Source organism: Miscanthus floridulus, chromosome 17 (assembly GCF_019320115.1).
Source record: "Miscanthus floridulus cultivar M001 chromosome 17, ASM1932011v1, whole genome shotgun sequence".
In the NCBI taxonomy this organism is placed as follows: domain Eukaryota; kingdom Viridiplantae; phylum Streptophyta; class Magnoliopsida; order Poales; family Poaceae; genus Miscanthus; species Miscanthus floridulus.
In genome coordinates this window covers 20,412,990-20,437,137 of record NC_089596.1, presented here as the reverse complement: position 1 = coordinate 20,437,137, position 24,148 = coordinate 20,412,990, and the positions used below count along the sequence as shown (strand labels likewise).

At 44.2% G+C, this 24,148-nt stretch overlaps 1 protein-coding gene and 1 pseudogene across 1 annotated transcript; both read right to left on the bottom strand.

Moving 5' to 3' along the window:
- Positions 1-6,301: 6,301 nt before the first annotated feature.
- LOC136518241 (uncharacterized) lies at positions 6,302-16,104 on the bottom strand. Its single transcript, XM_066511880.1, is given in 9 exon segments — positions 6,302-6,602; positions 10,022-10,088; positions 10,172-10,283; positions 11,755-11,835; positions 11,912-12,181; positions 12,261-14,482; positions 15,077-15,649; positions 15,652-15,744; positions 15,813-16,104. Coding segments are annotated over 9 exon segments (3,597 nt in total). The 5' UTR covers positions 15,886-16,104; the 3' UTR covers positions 6,302-6,496.
- Positions 16,105-17,452: 1,348 nt separating this feature from the next.
- LOC136515370 (uncharacterized) lies at positions 17,453-21,740 on the bottom strand (annotated as a pseudogene).
- Between the last annotated feature and the right edge of the window lie 2,408 nt (positions 21,741-24,148).

The window sequence follows — 24,148 nt, the reverse complement described above, 5'->3', positions numbered from 1 at the left end:
GGAAGAACACACAAAAAAGATATATGCAGCATGTTGCAGGAAATTTCGTCTGCACCTCACCTCATATTATAGAGTAATCCCATGGATGATAACAGCAACAGGAGGTTACTTGGTGAAGATCTTCCAGTGGAGGGTTCAGGAAATCAGATAGGTGGCACTGCGACTAATGAGTGAAAGCAGTGAGCTGGCTGCAAGAAAACAAGGGGCTCATCTGGCTGATATAAAACTGGAGCCTGCATTAGAAGGTCATCAGATGTCCCTTCTGAATCTCCTCAAGCAAATTCTACTCATGCTGAAGGCTCAGTACCATCTTTAGGAGTAAAAGATAGTTTTGTTGTTATAAGTTTTCCTACTAAACAATCAAGGCAAGGCGCCCTTTATAAGTTTTCCTAAAATAATCAAGGCAAGGGCGCCTAATGTTCTAGTCTAATTGAATTTGAAAAAAAAAAAACTCGCCACGGTCCATGGACACCATCAAAATACGCATATTTTTGTTGGTCCCCATATATAGAGAGAGAGACATTAAGGGCCTGTTTGGTTGGAGACCTGGGTTACTTGCCTGGTAAAAAGTGTTGCCTGAGAGTTGCCTGGAATTTCAATTAAATTTGCCTCGCGAGGCAAGTAGAGAGATGATCTGTTTGGTTGGATACTCGTGCCTGAGAAGTTTAATAAGGAGAGAGAATATGTTTTCTTATGTATACAACTAATATTTTTGAACCTGTATGTATACAACTAATATTGTTAGAATAATGTACACCATAATAATATACTAAAATATAAATCAATGATTTTTGTGTATAAATAATATGCATAAAAATGTAATTATTTTTAATATTTTATTTATTAACAATTCGTGCAAATAATTATGGAACAAATAGAAATTAAACATAGCAAAGGCACCGTGATAAGCGATGTTGAGTAACAGAAGACATGAAAAAGAACAAAACGTAAATGTCATCATTTCACCGAGAAGGTAAAGAGAAAAAAAGACAAAAGAAAAAGAAAGAAAGATGGAAGAGACGTCACTACTACAGTACCGTATCAATTATCACCAGGCAACCTGGTCCTGTACCCAGGCGCAGCGGCGGATCCTAGAAAAATTTTAGGGGGGCCTGAACAACACACACCTCCGACTGCTGTTCGATCTTAAATCTCTACCCCACCCTATAGAACTTTGCTTAAAAATTCATGGGGGCTCCATGGGAGTTCCACTGCACCTTCAAATTGGAGCGCAGCTATGGTGGACACGTTAGTAAAAAAAATCACCGTTCCATCTCAACGCCTCCAGTTTACTCCACCCTATCCTTCCTCTAGAGTCTTCCCGGTCTTCTCTCGAACCCAAATCATCGAAGAAGAAGAAAAACAAGAGCCTTTTACACGTGTGTCATTAAAAAAGTTTGTAATTACATATAGGCTATTAAAAAAGTTGACCACACATAGATGCCACCGTTCTAAACTTCTTTGCTCTCCAAGTCATTCCGTCCGCTTTTCTATTTAACGGTGTTAAACAGACATGTGAAATGACCATTTTACCCTACGGTGGGGTCCGATTGTCAGCCACCCAAACTTTCTCTTTCTCTCTCTTTCTCTTGCGCCTCCGTTCCGCGCTCCCCGTGCTCCTGCTCGTTGTCGCGGCGCTGGCGGCGCGGGTGAATGTGTCTCCTTCCCCGGCCGGCCGCCCGTTCGCTCTCCCCGCACAAATCTCCAGGTGATGGCGGCGCGCCACGATCTCTAACCGCGGCGGCGAAGACGACGACGAGCAGCGCGCGATCGGGGACGACGATGGCCGAGGCCTGCGGGGGAGCACGCGCCCGACGGCTGGCGCCACGAGCACCAGCACCAGAAGCAGCGACGCAGCCACCGGCGTCCGCATTCGCGTCCACGTCCACGTCCATGGGGCGGGGCCTAGGGTCGGCGTCGCCGTCCCCGCCCGCGGCGGCTGCGGCGGCGATGGAGGAGGAGCGTTGGCTGCGTCGGTCCCCGCCCGTGGAAGCGCGATGGGAGCGGGAGCGGGAGCGGCGGCGGGCGCGGGAGCAGCCGCGGTGCGGGGAGGTGGCGGGCAGGATAGCGGCCGAGTGCGCCGCGATGTGCTGCTGCTTCCCCTTCGCGGTGGTGGAGCTCGTCGTGCTCGTGGCCGTGGCCGTGCCCGCCGCGCGCTCCGCGCTCGGGCGAGGTGCAGGTGCGCCTCCCGCGCCGCCGCGGCCAAGAAGAAGGAGATGGCGGGGATGGACAAGGTGAGCAAAGGGGAGCTGCGGCGGCGGCGAGAGCCAGGAGGCGGTGCGCGTGGAGCTGCTGCAGCCGGTCCTCGCCGTGGATCTGACGTAGCGCACGTGGAGGTGACGCGAGGAGGTGAGCTCCGGCCGCCGCGAGCGCGGGGGAGCTTCGCCCCGGCCGCTGTGGGCTCGTGCGGGCGAGCTCAGCCCCGGGCGGCCGCACGCACGAGAAGAGAGATTGAGTTTGAGAGAGAGAGGATAGAGATGAGAGGGGTATTATGGACGTTTTGACTGACCTGGCCCAGTTGTCAGGACTCCCAAACGGTGAAAAACGAACGGAATGCGGACGGAATGGCTTGGAAAGCAAAGAAGTTCAGAACGGTGGCATCTATGTACGATCAACTTTTTTAATGACATGTGTGTAATTATGAACTTTTTTTAAGGGCACACGTGTAAAAGCCTAAAAACAATCCACCACTCCCTTAACTCCTGCCGGCCCTCCCCGTGCCGCCCTTGCCCGCGCCGCCGTCTCCCTCTCTCCCCATGCGGCGGTGCACCGGGTGGGCCCCTACGCTCGCCGCTCTCCGACGCGGTGGTGCACTGGCGTGTCCGCTATCCCCTCCCGCGCGCCTCGCGCGCATCCCTCCCCCCCTCCCCTCCCCCCCCCCCCTCTCTCTCTCTCTCTCTCTCCCTATCCTCTACCGATGTGGTGGCGCAACAGCGGGCGGTGGCCGCGGTCGCGAGCAGAGGGCCGCTATCCCCTCCGCTCCCCCGCGCGCCGCTCACAGCGTCCAATCTCCCTCTCCCCCTCTCCCGATGTGGCTCAGTGCGGATGGGTCCTGACCATGGCGTTGCCGGCGCAGGGCAGAAGCATGGCCTGGAAGCCGCTCGTCCTCATCTCCCCCCTCCCACTGTGGCTGCGCATGGTGGCCGGGCCTCGACGGTGCCGCGTTTGGTACAGACCAGTCTCAGGTGCTCCCGTTTCATCTTATTTTGTGATTTTGCTTTTGTCTCTCTGAATTCTCCCTACGTTGATTATGAATCGTGTTCTATTGTTTGGCCTATAATGCCTACAGCTCCAATATTTGCCTTCTCTGTCTTCATCTCTGGGAGGACGGCACCAATTGCCGGTTGCCACCTCACTATCACTGCTACAAAGGTTACGTAATCTCTCTCAGCTTAGCTTCATATGACTGCCTGGGCATTTTGAATGTTGGTCGATTTGCATCAGAGGCCACAACAGATAGTGTACTTCTCATCACTACTGCTTGCCATCTTACCTGACCACATTTCCTAAGGTCTCGTTCGGCTTACCCCATATCCGGCTTGTTCGGCTTCTTTTTTAAGCCGAAACAATGTTTTTCTCTCACAACATTTCAGCCAGAACAGTGTTTTTCAGTCAATTTCAGCCAAGATTCAGCAAGCCATGATGAGCAAAAGAGTAGACAAAGTACTTAGTCTTCAATCTTTGATTATAGTTCTAATGTTTCCCAATATGCATATGAACATAACCTTTGTAGTGAAAGAAAATAAGTGGAAATAAAAAAGGAATGGGAGAGGGGGTGGAGTAATCAGTATTTGAGTGCTCTAAGTATTTATATTTATTTTAGCCATACATACAACCTAAAAGTTGTCCTTCCAAACTGACATATTGCCCAATACGGAAATACCATTTATTAATGGTTATTTCTCAAAATAAATTATTCAGAGTATATTTATTAAGGGTTATTTCTATGGGAGTTGTATTAGGTTTTGGGATTGCATTACCTTTTGTGTGGCTAATAGATTAGGAACCAACAAAATACAGTGCTCCCTAACTTATAAGAATGTATTCATGCTATGCTGATTAACACATAACGTCCTTTAGTCTATTATTATTCCTAGCAGGTTGATATGATGATGATGTCAGGTCCTAATCCACGTGCCCTATGAAGACAACGGTGTCGTCTGCTGTCAGATTGGTAACCTCCTACCTATGTACGCATTTTAAGTTGGTTTGTTTCTAAATACTGATACGTCTTGTCGACTGCAACGAGGTACTATTTTAAAAAATCTGAAGGTTAAATAATCATATATGGTTATATGTCGATGTACTGTCCTCCTATGCCTTATACTATACTGAAGGATTAGATCAAAGGAATGAATATAGTTACTATGATTTGGTCCAAGGTACATGATAACAGCGTATGATTACCTATCTACTTATTACAGTTATTGACTTGCCAAAAATGTCAGACAGACTGATCCACCCCCTCTCCCATTCCCTTTTCATTCCCACCTATTTTTATTTCTTTTCCTGTTTTCCTTCATGGCTGTTCTTTTTTTAATTTTCCAACAACCAAGTTCTTTGTTAAACTTATGGCTTAATCTACCAGTACACACCTCTGTCTCTATTGTGATTGATTTACCATTACACTTGCCTGTTTTCTCATTCTTGCTTTCTTACATTTTAATGCGCTACTTTTTGGTTTCCGATATCATCATCCTCGGTCGAACCTCCTACAATAAATTGCTGCAACCTGTTGTGAGCCAATGTGGCCTGCCATATGCTTAATTGATTTGCTGCTGTCCTTTATGGCTTACACACCTCCATGCCTTCATATTTTCCCAAATGTGCTTCCTTCATTGTTCCTATTGAATTAAGCCAAATGCAGGAAGCTGTCGTGTTTATATTTCTTCACCTCTGTCAGCTTCTTTCTTATTCGGTACAATAAGACCTGCTATTTTGCTTCAAACAGTTTGGTTTTTGCTTTTTTAGTTTCCTTCTTCAGTCAGCACCGCTTTTCCATGTCTCCCTTGTATCATTCAGTTAGTTAGTACCTTATGGGGAAGTTCATCTGTTCTTTTCTTTGGCAGCTATTTTCGACTCAGATTTCTGAATTGTTGTTATGTGTAGTGGACTGCTGATCCTTTCTCTTACATCCCTATATTTGGTTTCACTTCTCCACGTAGCTACACAATCTATTTGATAGCCTGTAGAAAACTGAGTGAGGAATAAGAATCACAAGGTCGTTGATTTACAGGTCTGTAGCTTGCTTCGTGCCGCAAGATTCGATGTGATAGTTTAGGGTGAAAATTTTTAGAAACTAAACCAGGCCTAAGAACCAATTATGCTATGCTTCATTGATTCCTGACTTCCTGTGATTCTGACTTCTGAGTTGTTTGGGAGACTGGTCCATCGTTTTTCATGCTCCAGTCATATACTGTCTTCTAGTAGTTGATTGATTGCTGGCATAGTGAAACTGCAGCCTCATAATCTTGGTCATCTGCAAGGGTCGACAGGCGACGACGCTCCTTGTGACGTGGGTGGGTGGCGGCAGTGGCACTCCTTGGCAGGTGGCGTCGTGTGAGAACGGAGCCGCGAAGCATAGCGACAAAAGGCATTCGTCTGATCATTTGCAGACCTGCCAAACAACAAGCAAGTGAAGCAACATGATCCGCCCATTAGTGCTGCAAACCTATTACGAGCTGAAAAAGCCAAACCAAACACGTTCTTTCTGTTGTATCAACCGATAGCGGAGAATGAAGGCCATCCTACTAGCCTCGCTCCATGGCGCACTGCCACCTGGCCACCAGGGCAGAAAGAGGTTTGACGACTAGCTGAGCTCAGTCTCAACGTGGTGCTACCCTGGGATGTGGAACAAAGGGGGAACTTTCTAGGAGTAAAATGAACATAAATTTTTCATGGATTCTTCTCTCCAACTAAAGAAGCAAAAATTTAGGTTCTCAAACTAATGCCCTGTCCGAGTACACCCCTCCAAAGTTCCAGTTCATCTGAGAAGATTTCTTTTCCCAAACCATTCCACATTATCCACCGCTGGCATTCACCACCACATTTGCCACCGGCATGGGACTTCCGCCACCACACCAGAAAACATGGCGCCATCTGGCCTCTCTGACATCTCCAATACAACAGAATACATACATCTCATCAAACAACACCCCACCTTTCAACAGTACTAGAAGATTCATCACATCCACTACTGAGCAGCTGATCGCCACTCAAGTTCAGTTGTGTCAGGTAAACACATGTTCAGAAGAGCTGGAAAGAGAGGTGGGTGGGGGGGGGGGGGGGGGGGGGGCAAGTAGGCCCGCATTACGCAATCAGCATAGGGAAGACGCATTTTCAGCACATACATTTACGCTGGCCTAGAGATGGAGAGGCCAGGGGACGAGCAGGAATAGTTTAGCATGGCTTACATATATACAGTGGTCCTAAACTACTAAGGCTTGGGAAACAGGAGCACAATTTTGTTGAAAGATTATGCACCACCCCTGTTCCCCTAGGTACGGGGACGCTTGGGTACAGGGACAAACCGGTCTTGCACGGTGTCCTTCAACCACCGTGATGAGCGGGTCTGTTTGACTTGGTCCATGAAAAGGCGGTGCCTGCACAAATATCAACAGAGAAGAATGTTGATCTATGGAGGAAAAACTAATGCAAAGAATGCATGATTAGAACAACAACGACAACATCAACAACGTAGCCTTTCAGTCCCAAGTAAGTTAGGGTAGGCTAGAGTTGAAACCCACCAAAAGCCCCAAGTCACGGTTCAGGCACTTTAATAGCTCCAAGTACTCCTATTCAAACATAGATCTCTAGGTATATCCCAAACTTTCAAATCTCTTTTTATTGCCTCCCCCATGTCAATTTTAGTCTTCCTCTACCTCTCCTCGTATTATTAGCTTGACTTAGGACTTCACGATGCACTGGTGCCTCTGGAGGTCTTCTTTGGACATGGCCAAACCAGCTCAACCGATGTTGAACAAGCTTTTCTTCAATTTGTGCTACCTCTAGGCGATCACGTATATCATCGTTCCGAACTCGGTCCATTTTTGTGTGATCGCAAATCCATCGCAACATACACATTTCTGCAACACTCAGTTGTTGAACATGTTGAATCTTTGTAGACCAACATTCTGCTCCATACAACATAGCCGGTGTAATCGTCGTTCTATAGAACTTGCCTTTTAACTTTTGTGGTACCCTCTTGTCACAGAGAATGCCAAAAGCTTGTCGGCATTTGATACACCCTGCTTTGATTCTATGGCTAACGTCCGCATCAATATCTCCATCCCTCTGTAGCATCGATCCCAGATACCGAAAGGTATCCTTCTTATGCACTACTTGACCTTCTAAACTCACATCTCCCTCCTCCTATACAACTCCGTCAAAGTCGCATCTCATGTATTCGGTTTTAGTTTTGCTCAATCTAAAACCTTTAGACTCAAGGGTCTGCCGCCATAACTCTAGTTTCCTATTTACTCCCGTCTGGCTTTCGTCCACTAACACATCATCAGCGAACAACATACACCAAGGGATATCCCCTTGTATGTTCCTGATAACCTCATCCATTACCAAGGCAAAGAGATATAGACTTAAGGCTGACCCTTGATGAAGTCTAATTTTAATCAGGAAGTAATCTGTGTTACCATCGTTTGTTCGAACACTAGTCACAACATTGTTATACATGTCCTTGATGAGGGTCATATATTTTGATGGGACTTTATATTTGTCCAAAGGCCACCACATAACATTTCTTGGTATCTTGTCATAAGCCTTCTCTAAGTCAATGAAAACCAAGTGGAGGTCCTTCTTCTGCTCTCTAAACCGCTCCATAACCTGCCTTATTAAGAAGATTGCTTCTGTGGTTGACCTTCCAGGCATGAAACCAAATTGCTTTGTTGATATCTGCGTCGTTCCTCGCAAGCGTTGCTCGATGACTCTCTCCCATAACTTCATAGTGTAGCTCATCAACTTAATTCCCCGATAATTAATACAATTTTAGATATCTCCCTTGTTCTTGTAGATTGGTACCAATATGCTTCTTCTCAACTCCTCAGGCATCTTATTCGATCGAAAGATATTGTTGAACATCTTGGTTAGCCATACTATAGCTATATCCCGAGACATCTCCACACCTTAATTAGGATACCATCAAGGCCCATAGCTTTGCCCACTTTCATCCTTTTCAAGGCTTCTCTGACCTCCGATTCTTGAATCCTCTGCACAAAATGCCTGTTAGTGTCATCAAACGGGTTGTCCAGCTGAACGGTGGTGTTCTCGTTCTCACCATTGAACAATTTATCAAAATACTCTTGCCATCTATGTCTGATCTCATCCTCCTTCACCAAGAGCTGCTCCCTCTCATCCTTTATGCACTTGACTTGGTTGAAGTCTCTTGTCTTCCTATCGCGAGCCCTAGCCATCCTATAAATGTCCTTCTCTCCTTCCTTCGTACTCAAACATGGTAAAGGTCCTCATAGGCCCGCCCCTTTGCCTTACTCACTGCTCGTTTTGCGGTCTTCTTTGCCACCTTGTACTTCTCTATGTTGTTTGCACACCTGTCATGATACAAGCGCTTATAGCACTTCTTTTCCTTAATAGCCTTTTGCACATCTTCATTCCACCACCAAGTGTCTTTCGAGTCGCATCCGCTCCCTTTGGTAACTCCAAGCACCTCTGAAGCAACCTTCCGAACGCATGTTACCATCTTCTCCCACATGTTGTTTGCATCGCCTTCATCATTCCAAGGGCCCTCTTCAATGACCTTTTCCTTAAAGACCTTTGATGCATCCCCTTCTAATTTCCACCACTTCGTTCTAGCAACCCTAGCTTGTTTGTTCCCACGAGCTTGCACTAGAAAGCAGAAGTCAGCCACCACCAGCTTGTGCTGAGCGACCACACATTCTCCAGGTATCAACTTACAATCCACACATGTTCGTTTATCCCTCCTTCTTGTAAGGACAAAGTCGATTTGACTATAGTACTAGCCGCTACTAAAGGTCACTAAATGGGACTCTCTTACAGAAGAAAGTGTTAGCTATCATCAGATCAAAAGCTATGACGAGGTCTAAGACTTACTCTCTCTCCTGGTTCCTACTACCATATCTGAAACCCCTATGAACCACCTCAAAACCTGCACTTGATGTACCTACATGGCCATTAAGATCACATCCTACAAAGAGCTTCTCGCTACTAGGGACAGCTCTAACCAAGCGATCTAAGTCTTCCCAGAAAAGACGCTTAGCACTCTCATCATGGCCTACTTGGCATACGCACTAATTACGTTTAAGACCATATCACTAATGACAAGTTTAACTAAGATGATCCTATCCCCTGGCTTTCTCACCTCCACCGCACCATCCTTGAGGCTCTTATCAATCAAAACTCATACTCCATTTTTATTTAAAGTTGTCCCTGTGTACCAGAACTTGAAGCCAGTATTGTCCACCTCATTCGTCTTCTGCCCCTTCCATTTAGTCTCTTGGACGCATAAGATATTTACACGCCTCCTAACCGCTGTGTCCACTAACTCTCTTAACTTACCTGTAAGGGACCCTACATTCTAGCTACCTAAACGGATCCTAGTTGGCTCGACTAGCTTCCTTACCCTTCGCACCCACCAAGGTAGGCGTGAAGACCCTTGCTCATTTTGCACCACACCCGGACGCCGATGTGGCGCGCCACTAAGGATGCGACGACCCGATCCTTGCTCACTTGACACCGTGTCCAGATCGCGACACGGCGTGTCACGGGGGTGACGACCCGGCCCTTGCTCATTTAACACCATACCCGGGTTCCGACATGGCGCGTCGCTAAGAGGGTTATGCCCCAACAGGATTCTTTTGGGTTTCATCTCCATTAAAGTGGTTAAGTGTTTACATTGGCTCGCCGCGCCTAACACAACCCTCCTCCTTTACCAGGGCTTGGGACCTGCTATGCTAGGACACCAAAGGCGCCCCACCATAGGCGGAGTTCAAAGAATGCATGATTCAATGGATGAAATTAGGTTAGGTTCACTCACCTCTCATACTCCAGTTTCTGAATGACTATTCCGTTTAGTAGAAACTCCACGCTGAAAACACTAGCGCCTATTGGGTACTCATATACATTAGCTGACTGCCCAGATCCTGAGAAGAAAATAGTATGCAAAGTATGGTGTAGTATGTCTGACCTTTCTCGAGTAGTGGTGCACAAGTTCCGTAGTCTTCTTCACATGAGATAACCAGTAGGTCAGGAGGTACTTCCTTTTCCTTCATTATGGATCGTCCTAACCTCTCTAGTGGCTGCAAAACCAAAAACAAAGGTTAGGTATGTTGTGCCAAACAGTGACCATTGAGACAAATCCCATTTAATTTGCCGCTTCAAAAACAGTGTACAGGTCTCCCAAGGGCATAATACAATCTTGAATTCACATCCTAACTTGGTTAAAACTTCACACGCATGGACAGAAGATTGCATAAATTTGACCCTTTACAGAGTACTTAACATGGATGTAATTATTTTTGCATCTGTTTGGCGAAGGCATTAGTCAACATTTGAACCAAATCAAGTACCCTGATGGCCTGATAGATAACCTTTTTCCATATTGTCCACTTAATGTATCACAAAGGAAGACAGTTAAACAGTACAACATTGAAAAACATAAGAGAAGGGGGAAAAAAAACCAAAAAAAAAAAAATCAGTGCTGCATATTTGTATACAAAAAACATAAGCTGTAATTTTTTTTAAAGAAAGATGTATTTAGAGATTCCACATATATTCAGTGAAAGCAAAACTTTAGAGCCGTTATTTGGTTGATGTGTTACACAAAACCCAAAGTTCAGTTTCATTATTCAAGTATTCGACAACACATCACCGATTGCATCAGAATGCCTACTAATACAGCGAGGGATATGACTTCCATATTTTGATTAAAGAAAAATGGTTTTTCAAAGTACCGAGGGAAACTGCAACAATATACAAATGACAAGTGTAACAGCAATTGCCTGCTTGATACTAATATATATTGGAAAGTTTCCTACTTTATTGGTTTATTCACATCTTTTGCAAGGGTTAACGAATATGGGGTACCAAAATTGTATTTTAAGCAGCAGGCTGGGCATTCATAAGGAACTTACTTTTCTAGTTGTATAGCTTTTACTATTCATCTAGACATAATGTATATCTAGGTGCATAGCAAAAGCTATGTACCTAGAAAAAATAAAAACGCTTACAATTTGGAGCAGAGGGAGTAGTTGCTAATATAAACAATGAAGCATGTTGAAAATGCTAAAGAACTTCATGAGACCAGTATGCCTACCTAGAAGACTTTCAACTCTAGAGAAGTAAGAACAAACATACAAATGCTATCATCACATACAAGAAAAAAAACTAATGTTTGCCTGTACAAAATGATTCATCAACCGTTTAACTTGATAACCAGTTTACTCGACTTTTGGTGTACCAGGTTCTCCTAGTTTATTTGTTTCAAAACAGTCTTGTTGATACAAATTGCAACGACGACGATAGAAAAAGGTTCCACAGCAAGTCTTGTTTTCCTAATAAGAGTATTTATATTTTTGTGAATAACCTATATCATTTTGTCATATTAACCAGTAGGGACCCCCTTACTGTTTCCTACAAAACATTTTTTTTTTTTTTTGAGGAATTACAAAACAATTGTTATATAACTAATCCAGTCATTGTTAACATGTAATTCAAATTTCAAATACAAACAAAAGTTTAAAGTATGTTGGAAAATAAAATAAGGCTGACCTGCCCCGATGATGCTTTAACCAAGCTAGTCACCACTACTTGACTTGGTTTCACATTTGATGTTACAAAGACTCTTTTTCCCTGTAAATGATTTTTCAGTAAAAAAAATGAATCGAGGACAGGCGTAGATGAAATAGGATTACAAATTTCACAGTACCAGCAGAAGAGGATGTTTGCAAGCTGAGGCCAGCGATATAGGCATGTTGAAACCTATCTCCTTTTCCTTTTTTTCATCCCTCAGAATATACTTCCTCTCATCAATAAAACAGCCTGCTTGTCCACAATTTTCAAGCCACATTGATGTAACTACTGGCTTGCCAAGAGTTATTGCTTCTAGCATATTCTTTGTGCGGCAAAATCTATCTGCAACAAAGTGTGTTGCATCGGCCATGGAAAATGCTTCACAAACTCCTATGCGCGCCAAGATCTACAACATAGGTCATCATGAACATACCTCATTCAAAGTGATGATTACTAACAAGAATATATATAGAAATATAGTTTACCTTCTTTTGACGCTTGATAACATCGTCATCCAAATGATGGCTGAATAAAATACTGACATCGGCCATATCCTTCCTTCTTCTGGAATCTTTTCTCTGCTGATTTGATAGCACATTTTCAGGATCTAGCTTCAGTAATTCTCTCGCAATAGAAGCTTTTGACAAGCTTCTACTTGAGCCTTTTGATGGATTCACAGGACTAAAAGTGGGTGACAATTCATTAACCACTTTTGAAGGTGTTTTCATGGCACTATTCGGAACTTGAGGATTATTTTTTGGTGATTTGCTTGTATCCTCAACATGGGAGGATTCCTTCAGTCTCTGTGCAGAGCTAATGACAACAGACGAAGTTTTCCTGTCATCTCTTACAGAAGAATTAAGTACAGGAGAAGCAGCTAATGATTTTTCTATAATGTTGGACATCATAGAAGCTGATCTTCCATGGGAAGGTTCCCTCTTTGCATACTTTAGCAGGTCAGAAACACTTCTTATGAAAATCCACCTTTTCTTGCATGGTCTTGCCACTTCTGACGGTACTTCATGATTTGCAGCAGCTGCAGCGGTTGACTGTATCATTTTTGTAGGTGTTCTTCGCCGTTTGGGATGCGATGGGGAATCTCTGCATGTAACATCAGTTGTTGGTTCAACTCTGTGTGCTTCAAGGTTTTGAACATTATTTACACTGGTCCGATGTGCGCTTCCATCCCTAGATTGCTGAAGATCTTGATCATTATTTGTACAAGTCTGCTCTGTGCTTTCTTTTTCAAAACAACTCAAACCAGATTTGGTTGCAATGTGGTTATTTTGCACTTGCCCAATAGTGGAGCTGTCACCTGTCAATTTCTTGACTCTCCTCAAGTGTTTATTAGATAACTCGATAAAGGCAGAAGGGTCATTCCTACCACAATGCCTAGTTCGGTGAGCAACAGGTGTCCCATGGTTCTTATTTTCATCGATAAATTTCTTTGAAACTTTGCTCTTCTCTGGTACAGACTTTGTTTGCTTATGTTTCACTTTTACTATAGGCTCAGAACTTTCTTGCATCTTCGATCCTCTTAGTCTTTCTTTCTGAGGCTTGGTACTGAAGTCAGTTACTTTTCTTCTTTTAGAACGTGTCGTGACACCTTCCTGGATGTTGCTAGTTCTCTGAGGAGAATCATTCTTCGAATGACTTTTAGTTATTCTAAACTTCTCAGCTCTCTTATCTCTATTGAACAGAGGTTGACCTTCAGCAGATAAACTTTTAGCAGGTGAACATTGTACCAGGGCCTCCATAGCTTCAACAGCCATCTGAGTATCTGGACCAACATCATTCAAAGCTACATCAGCCCTTTCCTGTTCTTCCAATGATTTGGCATTTGATAGATCATCTAAGTCCTTCAAAAGGTTTTTCTTAGTCCTGTTTCCAGAAGCCCGCTTACTCTTTACATCACTTTTGAATAGTCTTGAATCTGATAAAGGAATAGTTTCAAACCTCCCAGGTAGTTTGGTATTTCTTTTGTTCATGGCTTCCCCTATTTTATTTTCTCCCCGTGATTTTTTTGTGGAAGATTTCTTTGCTCTGGGAGAATGACTCTTTGGTTTTCCTCTACCAATTGGTTTCGGCAAAAAGATGTCTTTGTTTTTACTGAAAAAGTCACCTCCTCCATCATCTTCACGGCTATCCACAAATTCAAATATTTCTGCCTTCGTATTGGAACCTCTACCAAGGCCAACCTTCTCAGCCAACATTAAAGTCCCCCTCTTACTTGAAACACGTGGCTTTTCTTTTTCCAATTTATTTGGGGTGTTTTCTTGAGATGATAATCCACCGTTGATTGAAATCAACCTGTCCACAACATCAAAAGCATTTGCTTGTGACAGATCACCAGGCTCCTGTGATCCAACATAGCTTAATCCAGCAAGACATCTGCTGTTGTTTTCACCATCCTCAGCTGCTGTGTCAGCAAAAAGCTTTTTCGCTGTTGAGCACTTATCTCTGCTTTTACCTCCACCTTTATCATGGTTCTGTACATTACCATGGGAGTCGTTATCAACCCCACCAAAGGAGGTGCTACACGAAGTAGATTCATCTACAATTTTCGGCAGGGGATGTATTGCATTGGATGAGGCCTTTTGTTTCCCTTGCTTCATACAGTTCACAGACATAGTGTCCCGAGGTTCAGAAATTCCACATGTCCGTACTGATGCAACACGAACAGAAGGTAATTTCAACTGAAGATGACCTAGATGTTGCACATATGTTGGCATTAGAAAAACAAAATTTAAGTTGCACTAAAAAGCCAGATTAAATTAAATCTAATAAACTATGCATTTTTAGAAATAAGGGTAGTATATATAAAAGAAAAATCAAGTACAATTCTTCATTATGTTCAAACCAGAGATACAGAACACTTTTGCTATTTGACAATGTCATTCCCCTTAATAAGAATCAAAGCATTGATAACTAAAATTTCCCCCAAGATGAATATGTAAAGCTAAATCACCTCTTTACCAGGGAAAACAAAAATGAAATAAAATCTCAACCAAAACACCAGTACCTTAAAAAAAAAGAGACTACACATTGTGATTGTCTGAGAAAAAAATATATTTCTGTTATCGGACAAAACTCTAAAAGACTAAGTTCTGATTTTAAAATAAGAAACAGGACAAGAGGTCTCTGGACTACTTTGATACCTTTAGGCCTCTCTCAACTTAAAACTGATAAAACTACAGGGACTTCTGTAAGCATTTTATATTGTAAATTTCATAGAATGATCCTAATGAATTTCTATGAAACAAAGATAGCAATAATAGCAGATTCAGTGCTGGTAACTAACCTGAATCTGTGTCACCCTCCTCATCTGTCGATGCATCAGAATCCACCAAATTATTGTTATCATCATGCTTCTTAATCCCTCCATTTAACCCCTCGATACTTCCTTCCATTCCCAACTTCGCATCCCTTTTATCCATTCCTGACTCCATGCCCCTCTCATCTTCTGACAAGCTCTCATTGTCACTTAGGACAACAGTGCCATCGCTCAACTCATCGTCACCTATGTCTTCATCAGAGTTTTCGACCAACTGGGTCTTCCCCAACTCACCAGGATCATGTTCATCATCATCGTTTAATCCATCCTTGTCATCCTCCTCCTCAGATTCCTCGACCAACTGGGTCTCAACCATGTCTCCTACAACGGTGTTCACTCCATCCACCTCACATTCTTCATCCAACTGAGTCTGAGTACAATTACCGGCATTATCCTCAGCGCCACCACCGACATCGCCCCCTTCCCCATCTTCCATCTCCTGTTGCGTCTTCACTTGGTCACCGTCATCGCCACCCTCCACCAGCTGTGTCTCCGTCCAATCGCCAGCCACACCCTCCTCCTCCTCCACCTCGTCTACTACTGGGTCTCGGCATCATCCAGAGGCTGTGTTTCGTCGTACAGCGCCCAATCATCCGCCTCGCGCTGTGTCCCATCGCCATCACTCGATGGAGAACCTGATGACCGCAATGTACATTACACCAATCGCCCACAGAACCACGGCCAATAAACAATGCGCACTCACCTAACGGAGGTGTCCCGCCGTCCAGGACTTGGGTATCCCCGCCACCGCCGTCATTGCCGGCCTCGCCGCTCATCGCAAGTTCGCAACACGGGTAGGACCGGGCTTACTGTGGCGGATGGGGATTCGACCGAGGGGCCGAGGGGGGGGGGGGGGTGGCGAGGGCGACGCCTCTCGCCGTACGGCCGGGAAAAACTGTGATCTGTTGTGCGCGAGTTCACCGGCGGCGCGCGCGCGCGAGTCGTGGCGGCGGGAAAAGAGGGAGCGGGGAGCGCGCGGGCGCAGAAACGGGCAGGGAAAAGCCAAAACCCTTGGATTCCAGATTTTGCCAAGAGAAAATCGGAATTTTACCCTTACTGGCAGTGGGCTTCGCCCAAATACCATCAATTTTGTGAGCTTCACTGAAATGCCCTTGTAAAACAAGTCCAACACGCTATAATATCATTTTGAGTTTTAAGTCTACTTTAAAAAAATTCAACCAAAATTTTTGCCTTCCGTGACCATTTTGTCTCTGAGCTCGTTGACCTATGCCATACGCTCTCATCTCTCCCCCTCTCGTTGTTCTCTCGCTCGAGTGAAAGGCAGAGCGCCGCCGCCCCAGGCCGCCCCCCACCCCCGTGCCGCGCCCCCGGGCCGAGCCTCGCCACCGCCATCCGCCCCCAAGACGGCTCCCTGCCCCAGGTGAAGGCTAGCCCGCCGGCGCCGCCACGAGCAGGTCCCCGCTCTCCCCGTCGCAGGATCTGCGGCCACTGCTCCTGGCCGTCCGGGTGCTCTTCCCCAGGCGAAGGCGGCCCCAGCCAAGCCGCCCGTCCGCGCCAGGCCGCTGTCGCCCGACCGCGCGCCGCGCCTCCCTACGTCACGCCAGGCTATGGGTGAGGGTTCGTCTAGTTCGTCGTTCATCCCAACAGGTGCCGTTTCTCTGTATCCACTTGGCCCTAGTGGGATCCCCCTGATTCCATGCCCAGAATGTGGTGATAAAGTAGTGGAATGCAAATCCTGGAAGAACAACGGCAAAATTTTCTTCAAATGCGTAAACTACAATGAATTTGTGAGTATATATTGCTCTGTTGTTTATTGTCATATACAACTGGATGAACTAGGTATTGTGTCAAGGTTTGGATAAATAAACTGTGTTATGTATTGTCATTTCCACAGGCAGCGAAGAAATGTCCATTCTTTAGGTGGTTGGAAGCGTACAAGAAAGTAGTCGTAAAGAAGCTTAAAGAAGATTTGCTAGCTGCAGCGCCATTAGAAGGTCATGGTGAAACTAAATGTCAAGAAGAAATGAAGCTTAAAAGCAGGATTTTTGATGAAGATAGGATCTATCTCAAGATGGACAAGCTTATCGATCTGGTCCAGCTGTTGGTGGTGCTCTGTTTAGTCATGATTGTCATAGTTCTTTTAGGTGTGGTAGTGCTTATTAGCAAGTGAAGCAAGATTGTGTTCTAGAACTATGTTGTATCAGTACTGATTAGTTAGCTTTTGCAGTTAGTCATACCTGTTGTCAAAATAAGCCCTGGCTGTGGTAATAAAATGTCAGATCGATAATTTTTTCTTTGCAATATGAATTTTCATGGATTGTTGGTTCCTCTATCTTTTTTTTTCTTTGAATAACTATTGCCAGTAACACCAAGGGCTTTCGGTTATATATATCGGACATCAAGGTTCATGTAATTCCCTTGTACAGTTTGTACATCATTCTCATCCTGCTGCTCAACCATGTCTCTGTTACTTGTAACATTGATCTCTTCAGAAGCCAGATTCGCAATGAATTCTTCAATTTGTTCCTTTTCTTCAGTACTACTCATGCTTTGTACAGCACTTATCTTGTAAGAAGTGGTGTCTCCAATACTTTCTTCATTTTGCTCATTTTCCCTGTGATTATCAGTACTAGGAAAAGAATCGGCTTCATGAGGAGCAGGATCTACAATGACATCTTTGTTCTGCTGTTTTTCTTCAAAGTTATCCTTGATAACCATCTCTTTTACCTCATATGAAACAAGGTCTGTACTGTTTTTTTCATTCTGACTCTTTTCGTCAACATCATTTATACTACCGACCATGTTGATTTCATGTGCTGTAGCAGAAGGAATCAAATCCACTAGATCAACTGGAGATGGTACGAGAGTACCACTTGCCATATTCTCCTGCATGCTGTCATCCATTGTTACGAACATCCTCTGTAAGGTTAGCTATGGCACCAACAGCAGGTCCAAATGTACTTGATATTGCTCCGATGCTTTCATCTGCAGAATGTGCATCAAATTTCAGTTTGTAAACAGTTACTATACAACTCATACACAGTTACTAAAAGGTATTTGGTCAAAACGTTTCCAGGCCACTGGTGTCTCTGTTGACTAGACCGACTTGTCGTCAACTACATATTGTACTTGTGAAACATTGCATTGTTTATCAAATTGCACTTGAAGTAGGGAGTCATAATTGCACATTAGGTAGAAGATCAAATGATACTTATGACATGAGCAAAGAAATGTCAACTAATCATGCATTACCACTGAGCCCTTTCCACAATTGGCCCGACATTAACACTTTATCAGAATGCAAGTACAACAGAGACATTACTTGATAGCTCAACTAACCAAAATCAAAGTACACTGCTCGATTAAACATTTTTCAGCTTCTTACCAAACCTTTTCAAAAGATTAAAGCAGCTTTAATTCAACATTGTAAAATAAAAAATCCAAATCATTGCAGAGATACATAAAAAAACACTTGCAGGCATCAAAATCTTTATCTGTAAAAATCACTTGCATGCATCAGACCACTTATGTTCCAGGTATGCATTTTCTGTAGTAGATTTCATAAAGGACCAATAACATTCCATAAAGGTTCATAAAGGTTCACAAAGGTTCACACAATACGTTACAACAGTCGGCATTACAATTTCATGATCGACTTACATGTCCACATACATTACAGTAGAGTTTTTCAAAAGCCAGCTCATACATAGGCATTACAATAGAGTGTTTCAAATTCACATCTCAGTTCGTCTTCAACTTCCTTGGAATCAACTTCTTCGCTATTCCCTTCTTTGGTTTTGGTGAAGTTGTAGCCTGCTTGTTTGACGATAAATGTAGTACCTTCTTTGGTTTTGGTGAAGTTGTAGGCTGCTTATTTAGCAATGTACTTGGCCCTTCTCCAAGTAGTACAGTTAGTCGGCTGCAACATGAAAGAATTGTTGACAAAAGATGAAATAATTCATGAAAGAGTAAGTTCAGCTTTCTGGAAACATGAAATAATCGTAGTACCTTCTAGTCAACCTTTTTGGACTTGTTGACAAAAGATTGGCCTTAGCTGTGGCAACCTTTTCAGCTTGGACGACAACATGTACAGCCCAATTCTCAGCCTGTATAGCAGCATTATTAGCCTGTACAACAGCATTCTCAGCCTGTACAGGATTTTTTTCAGCAGCTTTTTTACCATTCTTCCCATACTTGGATGTATTTGTCCTAGGCTTCCTTTTCCCGCAAGTTAGAACAATTTAGGCACTTGTAGCTTGTTTGTCCCATTTAGTAGATGTAAGTTACAAAACTAAAGAAATCGGTACATTTTCTTTGTCCCATTTAGGCAGCACTTGTAGCTTGTTTCTCCATGACCCAATTCTCCACACCCCTTGCACATTCTTTTCCCTTTTACCAATTGCCTTTTAGGTTTAGCAGCTTGCATAGCCTCCTCTTCAGCAGCTTTATCAGCCTCCTTGGCAACCTTTTTCCCTTTTCCACCATTTTCTCCCTCAAGGCATCCTTTTATCCGCAGCTTCCTATACCTCCCAGCACCCTTTTGTCCAATGGTGCCCCAACTGTAAATGGAAGTGGCACATGTGGCCACTGAGTTTTATCTAGGAGTGGCTCTATTAATCTCTTATAGGCATTCCTGAATTTTTCCACTGAATAGTATTCATGGACAAATCCCTCAAGATCCACATCCACAGTTTGTTGGGCTGTAATCAAAGCCAAAGCATGCTGACAGGGCTTACCAGTGTGTTGCCACTCAAGGCATGTGCACTCACGGAGATAAGTCTTCACTACATGCCTGTTATGGATGCTATTAATTTCCCATATCTCTGCAGCCACACTATCAGAGGTGATAACTGTCAAGTGACCCAAGCCTCTGGTTCTCATTTTCAGCTGACGTATGACTGTAGGTAAAATTCTCCCATTAAACTTTTGTCCAATCTGCCTTCTCTTCCTCCACAATACCATTAGCATCTCCCTAATTTTATCAGCAAGCTCAACTATAGGAAGGTCCTTCCGGTCCTTGATCCAATTATTAAAACATTCAGCAATGTTGTTGGTTATATAATCACACTTGATTTCAGGGTTAAATGCACTTCTTATCCACAACAATTTATGATGATTGTCAAGCCATTCCATCACTTGATCGCTAGCCTCTCTAACAAATCTGAAGAAATATTGAAATACTTCAACTCTATATGCTCGAGCTGCAGGATACATCTTCGAAAAATCATCACCCCCAAACTTCTTAATGAAATTCTGCATAAGATGCCTAAAACACTCTCTATGTTCAGCATGAGGAAACACATTTTTAACAGCTTTCTCTAGACCTTTGCATGCATCAGTGCAAATAGCAAGAACAGGTAGGTCTCCTATGGCCTTATGCAAGTGAGTCATAAACCATTCCCAATTTTCTGTTGTCTCACCATCTATGAAGCCAAATGCAACAGGATACATCCAATTGTGTCCATCTAGAGCAGTGGCTGTTGCTAAGTGTCCACACCATCTACCATTCAACGCAGTGGAGTCTATACTAAGGTAAGGCCTGCATCCCTCTAGAAAACCCTTAATACAAGGACTTAAAGCACAAAAGAACATGTGAAAGTGTACCTTGCCATCAACCATCTTGATGTTAATCTCAATGACACTGTTTGGTGAGTGCTTCAGAACCTCTGCCCTCCAATTGTAGAACATTTGGAAGCTTTCCTCCTAGCTACCAAACAACTCTTTCATTGCAATCTGTCTCCCCTTCCAAACGGTGTCATAGTGAATCTCACATTTGTGGTCGTCTTGCAGCTGCTTCTTCAATTCTTTTGGGCCCATATTTGGGTCCTTCCTGAGGTGCTTGATACCCCTTGAAGCAACCCAGGCAGCACTGGGTGTAGTAGTAAGTTTCCTCGCACTGGATGAACAATTATGTTGATCAATCAGAGCTGTAACCTGTATTATTACATAAATTAGAACATTGCCATGACTCAAAAAGAAGTCATATTCATATAACAAAAAAAATCTTTATACCATAACAGTTTTTGAATGATGTTGTTTTCGACCATTAATATGCCAAGGGCAATCTGGTGCCATGCACTTCCCAATAAACCTCTCTATGTCTGTTTTCACAGTGTGTAGTGCAAACTCTTAATTAATGGCAAACTACCTCACCGTCAATCTAAACTCAACCATGTTGGGGTACACAGTGCCAATATCCATGCATGGTTTGTTAGGGTCATACACCATCACCCTTTCCTCCGGTATTGCATCATCAATAGGGATAGCTGCACCACTAGTGTCAACATCAAGGACTGTACTACCATTGTTTGCGGTAGCCTGATCATCATTTGAAGTACCATCAGCAGCACCCTGGCCATGATCATCCTTGGTTCTCAGGCCCAGCAAACGATACATCTCATCCTCATCGAAAATTTCTAACCTTCCTTCCCCTTCATCATCTTGCCTTTCCTCAATCCGTAATTCATCCCAATTAACGACATGTCCCTATGGCTGTTCTAGAATGCCACCATCTACAGGCACTAAACTAAGCTCAGGCTTCGCATCGAGCCTAAAAAACACCCATTACAGAGTTAGAACACTACATGCATACCAAATCCACGCATACCATACAACAAAGAGTAAATAATGATGCATACCCGGTAACTACATCACTCCGATTGCAATCCATAGCACAAGCACATAAGAGAGTCATTGTTTCCTACTCCTGTAAAACCCTAAGTTAACACTATACCCATTGAATCCACAAATCAATCCTGAATATGGGAACCTTGAAGCCTCACCTTAGTTCTGCAGGGTTGGCCTAGTGACGCGCGGTCGGGCGACGGTGGCCTAGCGCGGACGGGCGGCTTGGCTGGGGCTGCCTTCGCCTGGGGAAGAGCACCCGGATGGCCAGGAGCAGCGGCCGCAGATCTAGCGACGGGGAGAGCGGGGACCTGCTCGTGGCGGCGCTGGTGGGCTAGCCTTCGCCTAGGGCAGGGAGCCGTCTTGGGGGCGGATGGTGGCGGCGCGGGGGTGGGGCGGCCTAGGGCGACGGCGCTCTGCCTTTCACTCGAGCGAGAGAACAATGAGAGGGGGAGAGATGAGAGCGCAGGGCATAGGTCAATGAGCTCAGGGGCAAAATGGTCACTGAAGGCAAAAATTTTGGCTATTTTTTTTAAAGTAGACTTAAAACTCAAAATGGCATTATAGGGTGTTGGACTCGTTTCATAAGGGCATTTCAGCGAAGCCCACAAAATTGATGGCATTTGGGCGAAGCCCACTCCCCATAAGGGCAAAATTCCGATTTTCTCTCTGCGGAACGGCTCGATTCTACTGTAGGTTTCAAAAAACGGTTGGTTGGGTGGTTTCTCTGGACTGTTCCTACTTCCTCGAGAGTTGAGAGAAGAATGCAAATATTTTATTTGGACTTTACTTAAAATCCATTTTATGTGATGCCACTCACAAGTCACATGGAAAATGAAGATACAATAATCTCACGTGTATAAACTTACTACTCCTAAAAGATCATTTTAAGCACTTCTATGAATTTTCTCTATTTTAAATTCCTAGAATTACATTAGTTTGCTAGAATTTCACATTACTAGTGGGTAGTGGCTAGAGTTAGGCATCGCTAACTAGCTTTCACTCCTATACAAGTAAAGAGGATGGTATTGTCTAGACTACTTGTCTTTTTAAAGTTCAATGTACCAATATTTTGACTAACAACTATGTATAACATATATAACAACGACGTGAGTAGGATAACATCCTATTGAGAGTTATTCACTTCTACGATGCTTAGAGGTGACCATCATACATCAGCTAGTTACAATCGATCAAAGACATGTGCAAAGAAACATTCAAGGTGTGGATGGTGATGGCGGGCCCCATGCTGCATGCAAGGCCTGCCGCAAGCATGTCCTGTCAATCACTCATTGGCTGGTTAGCTGCATTTTGTGGAAAGAATGGAAGGGAGAGAGACGTGGCCACACTTGTTAAATTTTTGAACTAGTTTGTATATTGCTGGCTTACGTACACACAGGTATAGAGGTTAAGGTATTATCTACTGACCAACATGTATCCCACGTTATCAAAGTGTCGGTGCACAAAAGTGACAAACACGTAAATATTTATAGTTTTGTCGTACGTTGTGATCGGATATGGCCTAGCACTCAATGACACATGGTTTATAATAGTTTAGACAACGAGCCCTACGTCCAGTTTGAGTCGGTCGATGACTTTATTCCTGAGCCTAGGTGCTCAAAGTTTGTCGTGGGGTTACAAACGGAAGGAAGAAAGATGGGGGTACAAGAGGTCCGGTCGGACTGTGGTCTGAAGGGCCAAGAGTGACGGGAGCTTCGCTATGTGCTAAGTGTTCGAGCGTGTGCTTGAGGTTTGAACCTAGTGGTTCTTGTTGTGGTGTGTTGAATCGATCTAAGTGAATTGAGCCTCTTCTTGTTGGGAGAGAGCGCATCCCCTTTTATAGATGAAGGGGATGGCCTTACAAGTGAGAGAGGGAGAGTGTACACATGCTAAGTCTTGTTGCCCACGCCGTCGGGTACAAGATGATTGTAGGCGCCCATAGCACTGTTAATGTCAGATGTATGTGGGAGGTTGCGTCGTCTTCTTCTGGTATGGTAGATGTCGGTGCCTGCCATACTGTTGATACCTAGAGGCATGTAGGCGGTTTACCATGTTCGCCTGGTATGGTAAATGTCAGCGCCCACAACACTGTTGATGCCTAGAGGCATGTGGGAGGAGCCTTATCGTGTTTGTCTGGTGTGGGAGTTGATGGCGCCCACAACACTGTAGGGCAAATGTCGACGCCCACAACACTGCTTGGATTCTGACATGCCAGGAAGGTTGCAGGGTACCCTTCTAACATGCCCTATTGGTACTGTCCTACAGGTGTACAGGGTACGGTCATCGGTATTACGGTTGATTTGAGTGCCCTGCCTTACCTGCTCTGCCCGTTACCTAGTCCTTACCGAGCGGGCGTCCCCGGTCGGTTGGTCCCAGTTGGCTCCGACTGTGCCAGTCGGAGAAGAGCTGTAAGTAAAGGTTCGATGTATCCCCAGTCGGAGATGTGGGTCAGAG